The sequence below is a fragment of the Sceloporus undulatus genome, chromosome 6, assembly GCF_019175285.1.
Source record: "Sceloporus undulatus isolate JIND9_A2432 ecotype Alabama chromosome 6, SceUnd_v1.1, whole genome shotgun sequence".
NCBI classification, from domain to species: domain Eukaryota; kingdom Metazoa; phylum Chordata; class Lepidosauria; order Squamata; family Phrynosomatidae; genus Sceloporus; species Sceloporus undulatus.
The window spans coordinates 82,609,421-82,620,069 of NC_056527.1; the positions used below are offsets into that span (position 1 = coordinate 82,609,421).

At 40.2% G+C, this 10,649-nt stretch overlaps 1 protein-coding gene across 2 annotated transcripts in view; it reads right to left on the reverse strand.

Annotated features, from left to right (window-relative positions):
- Positions 1-1,234: 1,234 nt before the first annotated feature.
- The window catches only part of ARHGAP27 (Rho GTPase activating protein 27), a 70,402-nt gene continuing 60,987 nt past the window's right edge, over positions 1,235-10,649 (reverse strand). For both annotated transcript variants that reach the window (XM_042474464.1, XM_042474465.1), the window contains 6 exons: positions 10,108-10,233; positions 9,772-9,870; positions 9,068-9,145; positions 6,245-6,379; positions 4,714-4,819; positions 1,235-3,922 (listed from right to left, as the gene is read on the reverse strand). In XM_042474464.1, coding sequence (XP_042330398.1) covers positions 3,745-3,922; positions 4,714-4,819; positions 6,245-6,379; positions 9,068-9,145; positions 9,772-9,870; positions 10,108-10,233 — 722 coding nt within the window. In that variant the 3' untranslated portion in view covers positions 1,235-3,744. The remainder of the gene's footprint in view (positions 3,923-4,713; positions 4,820-6,244; positions 6,380-9,067; positions 9,146-9,771; positions 9,871-10,107; positions 10,234-10,649) is intronic.

Genomic DNA, 10,649 nt, shown 5'->3' on the forward strand with positions numbered 1-10,649 from the left:
CATTACCTGACTCTTTTTCTGTTTTCCATTTAACCTCAAGAACCTGTTCTGGTTCGAAAGCTATGTCTGATGTTGGGAATGGACTAGATGAGGATGAACATATTGACACTTAATCCAAATAAAACAGAGATGCTTCTGGTCTGAAATATCGGGTCAGAATGCACAGGGAGGCCATTGAATCTGCAAACACAACTTCAACAGGAAAAAAGAAACCCAGAAAGTAAACAAAAATTGGCTACTAGTCCTGAAAAACACCAAAATCAAGACTCAGCAAATGCAAATGACCATCACCCAGGGTCAGGGGGTTTCCCCACAAACAATGGATTGCTAATTAAATAGACACAAATCTTCCTCTCATATCCTCCCACCCTGAGGCCTTTCCATTCACCCAGACTTCATTTCCATACACAAAGGATTTGTAATTTGAAATTGACATCCTCACATACCAATGGCATATATATGTCTGTGCCTGGCTTCCACTCCACCAAATGCATCTGAGGAAGTCAACTGAAGTCTATGAAAACTCATGCTGCCAATTTCTGTCTTTCAATTAGTCTCAAAGGTGCTACAAGATCTCTCTACAGATTAACATGTAAATCACTTCCTTCCAAACAAGGGTCACACAGTATATATACCTCGCTCACTTCCATGCCACCAACCTCTGAAGATGCCAGCCACAGGTGCTGGTGAAATGTCAGGAATAAATTCTTCCAAAACATGGCCAGACAGCTTGAAAAACCCACAAAAAACTAGAGATGTTTCTGGCCAGTTGGAAGGCGGATCAGATAACAGGGATTTGATCTGTACTGGATGGAAACATAATCTCCAGTTTGTGATCACAGTTTGAGTGTGTTCCTGGATTCCACCTTGAATCCAGATGCTCAGGTTTTGGCAGTGGCCAAGTGTGCATTGCTCTTCTTTCCACAGTGGCACATGCTTATTACATTCCATTTAGATGACTATTCCATGTGAAGTTTTCTTTGAAAAGGATTCTGAATTTTCAGCCAGTTCAAGATGCTGAGGCCAAATTATTGAATTGGGTCACTTACAGGACATATAACAAAATCATCTTAATAGCTTTATTGTATTTTAATTTATTTATCTGTATGTTGCATTTTATTGGATTTATACCCCACCTTTCTCCCCAAATTGGGATTTTAATTAGAATCTTGTTTTTAAACTGTTGTTCATGATTGTTTGCCACCTTGAATAGTACCAAATAAGCACACAATTGTTTTACTCGAGGGTTACTGTTTATTTAAAAATAAAATGTCATTAATTTGTTCAGCAACAAATTTCCTTCAGTTCCAGCTACAGCCTTTGTAAAACAGTCCCCGTTTTTTTAAATCATCACCTGTTGAACACAGGAAATGAGATAAAGTAGCAGGAGTTCGATCATTCACTATTTCCTCAAAGCCCATGCCACAATGGGTATGTGCTAATGTCTGTTACCAGACTAAAACATCTGAGCCACACATTTCTGTTGTGGTAAAGAACAGACACACATCAGCCCTTTGCAGGAACAGGAAGTATTTTAGTATAGCATATTCCTTTTTCAGCTGATGTTTATCAGATGGGTAGTTGTCTGCACTATAATTTATGTTTCCTATTTTGAAATATACACATTGTCAATAATTCATTACAACATTATTCTCCTGTGAACACCAAATAATAAAGTATGATTTTATAAAGAGAGAGAAAAGGAGATTTCAGCTCATCGCCAATGATGTGTTCACAGCAGCATTAGCTGTCTTGGCATAGGAGGCAGTACGTGGTAGGCAGACCTTGGAAAAATTTCATTTTCAAACTGTATCTCCCAGAATCCCCAGCTAGTGTAGCTAGTGGCATTCTGGCTGGGGGATGTTGGGAGCTGTAATCCAAAAATAACTTTTATAAGCTGTGGTGGTAACGCACTGATGTACTGATTTCTCAAGTTTCTCCTTCTGAGGCATGTTCTTCTTGGGGCAGTACAGTTGCATCTTAGGGATCCTGAAGTAGTCAGGACAGTGCAAGGAAAGCAGACAGCTTGTATTGGGTTAGACTGGAGGCAAAGGCATAAAGAAAGTCTCCTGTGATGGATGAGGCCTTCGCTTCCCACTAAAGTCCTAGATTCAGCAATTTTTTACTTACTCACTCACTGCCCCAAGGTAGGTAGGAAACATCCCTTCTGTAAAATGTGTTTCCACATACTGCATTTGATACCTCCATGTCTCATGTGCATGGTCTGTGCAGGATCACCAACTCAAAGTCAAACCTAAAGTAGCAGACACACAAACTTCTAAGTTTATGCACAGTATGGCAAGTGCCATTTTGAAACATTCCCCTGTAAGGAGGGATAGGGAATGTGTGACCCTCAAGATGTTAGTTGAATGCCACTCCCATCAACCGCCATCATTGTTTATGCTAGCTAAGCAATGATCCAATAATTTCTACAGGGACACACTTTCCCCATCCTTGTCTTAGTATGCCATTGCAGAAGTCTGAATTTAGCAATAGGACAGCCCTGGAAGATGGGAGTGCTTCCACACATTCTTGCCTCACACAACTGAGTAGAATGTTCCAGAGCTTGGAAATATTACTTTTTGAGATTGTGAATGCCAAGAACTCCCCAGCCAGCATATCCACTGGCAATGCTGGCTAAGGGATTCTTCTGGGACTTACATTCCAAAATGTACTTTTATTGCCCTGTAATGATGCTGGAGCAGCCACTCAATAGTAAGATGTACTGCCATCAGATCCTTTCTCTGTGGACATATAGAATGCTGCAGAATCCAGGCCACAAAATTCAATCTTTCTCCATGAGAATGTACATTGAACAACTTCTTGGCTTCCTGGACTTCTCAACTGAGACAGCTAATTTTTTTAAAGGATATGGGACTCATTGTATAGGGGCAGATGACAAGCCATGAAAAAAATCGAACAAGCTTGGATGCATCGAGAGTACAGCACAGCTTCTAAACCATGCTGGATTTCACTGGACTTACATGAAATTTAGACTTCACTGTCATCCATGGCTAGGGATAGTCTAGAAGGAAATACTGTATAACAGAAACATACCAAACTCTAGTGGAGTGATAAATTCCCCTGATCTCAGCCAAATCACACATGTATACTGGAATGAGAGGCCTGCTGTTAAGCATCCTCTCTCACTGAACTGTCACCACTGGTATCTTGCGATGGTTTCTGATTCAAGTGAGCAAACATAGATCTTGTAGGTACTAACTAGATGATTTAGAGTCAGGGAGTCTCATGTCTACTGAAAGAATGAAACATCTTCAGCCATATCTTTTTCGCACAAAAGAGTCACAATACATTCGCAGTACTACAATTCCAGAATTATTTAGCAGGAAGCCATTATATTTGAACTCAGCTGTGGTATAGGCATCGCCATAAAAGCTTCCCCATTCCCAAACCTTCATCCAAACCAGCTCACACCATCCCTCAGCAAAAGGGCACTCCATTATGGGAGTTGAACCTTGCTAATCCAGAATGCTTTGCTGAACAATTAGCCATTTTCTTCCTGTGCAACAGGGGTTTCATTTCCCACATGCCCAGCACTGGAAAGAGGCAAGTAGCCATGAGGAATCCCACATCAATACTTTTATTCCATGTCCTTGCACTCTCTTGCCAGCTTTGCCGTCTCTTCACTTGGCACTGCTCAGCAACACCTTTCTTGTAGCAAAGGGACCTGCCCTTGCATTGAGGCCATTCCTTCATTAGAGTCCCATGCTCTGCTGGGAGGTTTTAGCTCTCTGGGAATATGTAGCTGAACTGGGTAAGGATTTGCTCCACAATCTGGTTCTGGAAAACCATGTGCATAGTCATATTTCCTTCTTCTTTCTCTGGCTTCAGTAACGTTGGTCCAAACACAATTGCGATGCTTTGCACTGACATGCGGTTCTCCTCCCGGTACTCTATAACCCTGAAGAAAAGAGAAACGAGGACTCCATGTAGCAAAAGACACTGAAATGTTGCAAGTGGCGATGCATCTAGGCCACAGAGGACATACCTCAAGTTCAAATCCTCAGTTGCTTTTTGCGCCTTACCTTCATGAAGTGAATGCTTATGCGTGCAAGCTGAAAGCCATCCATCACTACTTTATGTGCCCCATAGAGCTGGTTTGTGTGTGTGTGTGGGGGGATATCAAGCCCTTCCTTGTCCATTCAGCAAACATAACCAAGGGTGGGAATCTTGTGGCCCTCCCAATGTTGCTGGATTGCAGTCTCCAGCAGCCTTAGCCAGCACAGGTGAGGAGTGTGGGAGTGGCAGTCCAACAACATCTAGACGGTTACACAATTCCCACCCTTGCTCTAGTGCATGAGTAGGGAAGGTGTCCCCGCTCTTGATATTATTGATTTGCACCAGTTCTAGCCAGCACTGCCAATGGTGAGGGATGGGAAAGATGTGTCATCTCCAACATCATCAGGAGACACAACACCTTTTCCATCCCTGAAGCAGAAGGGTATTCTGGCTGTTTGGGGAGAGAAGGAAAAAATAGCCTGCTTTCGGGCAGCAGCGGAAAGACAGGAAATGTTACAAGCTACTGAAGGAATGGGGAGAGGAAGAAAAAAGGCAGAGTAATAGCAAGACAAAAGGTGAGTTGTAGGGTAGGGTGAGGAGTAAGACATGCAATCAACTGTGCACATGGCCTGGATCTCCAAAGGATTCATCAATCCAAGCTAGCTCCGAGTCCAGAGAGATGCAGCTGCTCACCTGCAGAGGTGTTGGAAAAGAGCCCTCATCGTGTTGTGGTTCGGAGGAGGTAGAGACTTCACCAGCTCCCATAAGCAGTGGCTTCGTCTGGTGTGGTCTGTAATTTCTACAGTACCAAAAAAAAAAAAAAAAAAAAGAAGACAGCTCACTTTTTCAATTCTTTAATAGAAAAACCAAGAAGTGATATAAAAGTTGCTATTCTCCTGTTTGCCAACATGTTCCTCCCTACCTAAGCACATCTCAGGTTCAGGTCTTTGCATTTCAGTTAGGGCATGCTTGCCATTGAGAAACAGCTGTGCTGCTACGTTGCAACATCTAGTACATTTTAACTCAAAGCCACTTAGTGTTGCTTTTATTTTTTGAGAGAAAAAACGTATGTTATAGATGCTTGAAATAAATAAAAATGGTACAGTATAGGAAACTTTTCCTATACTTTTCCTTGCCACTTTGCACCACTGCAGCAATGAAGAACATGTTGTCATGGCACACATTTTCTCAACTATCACAAAGAGGCGAATAAGGCACACAATTTCAGTTTTTCACCAGTAAGCGTGCATTTTCTACTATACATAATCTGAGTGACAAATACATTGCCTCCCACTGGTCTAGCCAAACCAAGACTTAGAAGGTGGAAGTGCTGGGACTTCTTCATTAGCAGGAACAAGGACATTTTATGTGCCACACACTCAGGTTTCTCTTGCTCCTCTGAGCTTAGCTATACAGTAATTCTCACAGTAGCTAGGCAAGGCAGCTGTGGTGTGGAGGATGAATTTTGCTAGCAACCTTTTGTTGAAAGCTCTCACTATTGTAATGCTAAGTGTTTTGGGATAGCTTTCTCTTAAATGGTATTTAAGATCTATTAGCTTTACAAAAGACCTGCTTTTGTAGAGTGGAATACTGCTAGAACTAGTTTGCTGAAATGGATCCACAGAGGAATTACTTGTATTTTGGACCCTCCCTGGGATCAGGAAGAAAACTGAGGACTGTCATGATAAGCACCTGCGAAAGAGTTAACTGACAGCATCTGGTTTATAGATGAAGTGTGTTGCTACAATATGAATGATAAGCACCTGCACTTCAGAGTTTACCATTCAACCACTGGTGCCTTCTGCACTTTCCTGAAAATGCCAGAAAGGTATTAACAGTCAGTGTTTTAGGTGGAGACAATTATGTCTCAAGCAGGCAGAGCTGAGGGTGATTTTAGGCGTCGGGATGCTGAGAACTCCTAACTCTGTGATTCCAAAACAGAATTCCAAATGGGTTCCCTACTTCAAAACCCTGATAGATTAAGAGCCTTAAAGCAGAAGGAAGAATATAATTTGACTTTTCCTTCTGTAGAATTTTTTTTGTCTCTCTCTCTCTCATTTTGTCTTCCTTTCTCCCATCAACCTAAAATATCACCACAGACAAACCTTTAAATCATATATATTGATAAAAGCAACTATAGTCAGTCAAAGAGACCAAGGCTTTGATATGTGCATGCGAATCACTCCCCAATCATCTCTCCCTCAAAGCAATTATCTCTTCTTACTAATGGCAGCAATGAATTTGTCAAAATGGCTGAAGGGGAAGAGTGGCTCCGGCAGCTCTCGGAAAAAAAGCTTGAGTGCCCCAGTGATAACATGAACATCATCCCAACGGCCATCATCAAGATCCAAGCGCTCATCTGTAAAAGAGTTGGCAGAACATCAGGTGAAGCAACCTCATCCAAGGACAATTCTAACCAGCATAAGCAAAGGTGAAGAATTCTGGGAGCTGCAGTTTAATAACATCTGTACAGAGACAATGGTCCCATCCCTACTCTGTTGTACTGAAGAGCAAGCCCAGGGATGGCTGACAGTTCCCATGTAAGTGGATCACTGAATCCACTGCAAGCATTCTACCCAGGCCTTAAAAGGCCCTGGATAGGTTCAGCACTTTGACAACTCTTTTAAAGCTAGCCAAAGCTTGGAATGGATTCGTAGCCCCACTGACAACCACTAGCCACCACTGAGACAGCACCTGTCTTGCTCAGAGTTCTTTAAATATATTGCAAGCCAACTAGGCATTTTAATGAAGATAAGTTCATCAGAAAAATACGGCTGAGTATATAATAAAATACTGTATATTTAATATAGCAGTAAATAAAGCATATGAAATAAAATTATATTTATATGAGTGTTTTTTAGCTTTTATTTTGTAATGGCCCACAGTTTTCTTGAATGTCCTACATTTTGCGGTGCCTTGTCCTCCTTTTTGGGTAGGCCATCTGGTCATCCTGACTAAACTACAAAGACGAAAGGTTCAAGTCTACCTCTCAGACAGCCAGTACTGGCTGCAAACATAAAGGGAGCTAGATATTTTTTTACAAAAATACATCTTTTAAAAAATGCATATGGATATAAACATAAACTTATTACAAAGAAAGGACACCCACCCTCAAATAACACCAATGGATTAAACAAACTTAACAAATAAACACATAATGCCTGATATGTTCCCCATGTTGCTTATTGTTTGCCATTGCATTCATGACTTCCTAATATGTAGATTGGCTATTTTCATAAGTCTTTCCACTAACCTATAATATCCTCTATTACTTATTGGTATTAGAACTTCCAAAAATATCTATTCTGTTCTAATTCATCTAATGCATACTAGTCCTTATAAAAGTTCTTTACATAACAATATAAACGATATGTACTATATACTCTTGTATAAGTCTAGAAATTTTAGTCACAAAATTGACCCAAAAACCTGGATCAAGTTATCCACAGGTCAGTGTAAGTCCTGTACTTTATTTTACTCTTATAAAAAAGGAACAATCCCCTGGTGAAAGGCAAGAGCATAATCTGTCCTGGAAGCACTGATTCCCTTCTGTTCTTTCATCCATTCAACCTTTAGTGTGAGCACAGTTATGCCTGCTGGAAATTTGTAAGTTCTTCAGCATTGCTTTTCTTTGCTTCATCCTTTAGATCTTTGTTACATGCCCCTAGGTTTTACCCTTGACTTATCCATGGGTCATATCAAAATCTACAATTTTGGCCCCAAGACCTGCCCTTGACTTATATATGAGGCCAACTTACTATATAGTCGAGTATATACGGTAATCTCCATGAAAAATACCAATATACAAATTAATATATACTTCTATACTTCTATATACTTCTGCTATATTATTACAATTTCCTTATATCCCATCTGTTCCCCAAAGCTTGTGATGGATAAATTCTTTCAAAGCTTTAGTTTTTTTTATTATAACTATGTGTGATTGTTTTTCCTTATTAATTGTCTCTTCTTCTATATAATCATTTTATTCCATATCTTTTCTGTCACATTTTCCTCCTTGCTTCTAATCTTGGAGAAGCAAAGGGCTAGCTATTGTACCAAAAGTTCTATTAAGCTAGCAGCTGGAGTCAGCCAGTCAGTCCAAGGAAAGTAAGTGATGCTTATTCCATTCCCCCCCAAATTTCTCTCTTTGGCTCTGAGTTTTGAAAGCAGAATGCTGCCTGTAGAGAAACTAACAGAACTTCCCCCTTCAAAGAATGGGTCACCAAGAAACACTGGCTATTTTTTGAATGTTATGTAAGAGAATTCAAGCAAGAGTCCCAGGAAGAATCCAGAAATACATTCTTTGAGCCTCCTTGGCAGTTTTCAGTCTTTGACAACTGAAATTAAATTGGATGGTGGAGTACTCGGTCCAAGTATTTCAACTGAAAACTGCTTTCAAGCATTTGTATCCTCAGTATAAGAATTTACAGTGTTCTCAATAAAGGTTACTACTAGATTCCAAAGTTTTTATAAATCATCTGTACAATACTGTACTGGATTTGGCATACTGATACTGAACACCAGGCAGGAGAGGGAGAGACTTCCACAGATTTACAAGCTCAAGTTTTGAACATTTGCTAAAAGCTTAGCTGGGTGAGACCAAAACGCCTCTGGAAAGTTCATAAATACGGCATAAGCAAAAGTGCTGTCCCCAGCATTTTGACCCAGTTCTTGGCAGTCAGGTAGCCTGCATCTGGATTTGGAAATTCTATTTAGTTATCATGGGTGATATTGGGCAATAGATTGGCCCTTTCTAAGCATGCATGTATGTTTTAAACTTAATACCAGGTATTTTGGTTTCTACCTAGTCTATCTTACTCAAATACAGCATTTCCAGTTTTGTATTTTTTTTTACCCTCAGTTGTATCCACACAAATCAACAATGGCTCGCTAAAGCCTTAGGTAGATATCCTTCCTAGTTATTCAATTTTTTTTGCTTTTTAGTAGAGAGCTGTTAGTGACTGAACCTCTACCTTCTTCATAAAAGTGCTCATTGTACCCCAAGTTACTTCTCCCACTAAGTCACAACTGCCAAGGGTCTTACCATGGTCGACCTTGTAGCGTAGTTTCTGAACTGTAGCTAGGTTTCCACTTATCCGGTAGAGTCCATCAATATCCAAACCTAGAGAGAATAAAAATTACACCTTTTTCCTTCAGAGGTCCACAAGAGCAAAAGCACTGCCATGCATGGTTTATGCTAGCATATATATGCTAAGAAAATCATGCAAATTAAAGAGACTTGCATATACATTCCTTACTTTGCATGAGGTATGATGCTTCTGTGGGCTGGGGTAAGGAATTATGCATCTTTGGAAGTGCTGCTCAGCAATTTACTGAGCTATCACCAGATCTACAGGTTCTGAAGCATAACTTGATAGCCATAAGGATTAGAAGTTTTTTAAAAATACAGTGACTCCCGGAACATCTTATAAGTGTCTAATTAGAAGGAATGACACTAAACAAAAGCAATTATGCAAGTTCTGCTCAATTTGCATAATGCATGCCCTGATTAGTACTTGGATGGGAGGCAGCCAACAAATATCACATGAAGTAGGATATATTTCAGAGGAAGGAAGTGCAAAATTATCTCTGAACATTCCTTGCCTAAGAAAATCCTAGGAAAATTCATGGGGTCACCATAAGGTGACAGGTGACTTGAAGGCACACACATATACCATTACAACACTCAGAATATGCATTGCCTGGGCAAAGAATCACAACGTTGTGGATGCACAGAGTATTGTGTACCTCTCTTCTCCACAGCGGCGATACACTGCTTAACGAACTGAGGCACTGTACTCTTCTCACGGTCACACAGAACTTGCAGAGCACATCCAAACACCTGATCTGAGTTAACAAAACACAAATCAAACCGAATTAAGAATTTGATCACACATATTCTAAGCTAATATACTAAAAGGTTTATCTCATTGACAGTAAATGGCCTACTTTGTCAAGTAATGTAAATTATGAATATGTTAAAAGTATTTTTAAACAAGATGCACTCAACCAGCTATTACAAAAGGTAAAAAACATCTAAGTGAAGAAAGGAGTTAGTAGTACACCCACAATATGATTTTATACCTTTGATGTAGCCTCTTTCCCGCAGGGACTGAAGTGTTGGTCGCCTCTGCAGAAACTTCCGGAGCTTATTACGGACTTTGTTGGAATCACAATCTGAGTTGAGGGAACTGGATGAATGCCAGGAGACTGAAGGGGAAGATGTGGCATTTTAGTACAGAAGAGGGAGAAGGTGTTACTATATAGTTCCACTGAACTTGCCCACATGTTTCAAAGGGAGGAGGGTGGGGGGCATAAAGAAAAGAGAGGGCCTTTTCATGCAGAATGCTAGAAATTTTGCTCAGTGTCTTTGAGGTTGACAGACACTCTTTTTAAACTGCAAAATGCATTTGGTTCAAAAACAGTTCTCTGCTGTTTTGGGTCCAATGCATAGATCACACCTTTCTATACCTTGGCTCAGACATAAGTCAAAATGGAGACTGTAATCAAGAAATTAGAAGAAAGCTAAGACTTGGAATGGTAGCCATGAAGGAACTAGATACGATCCTCAAGTGTAAAAATATTATTATTATTATTATTATTATTATTATTATTATTATTATTAT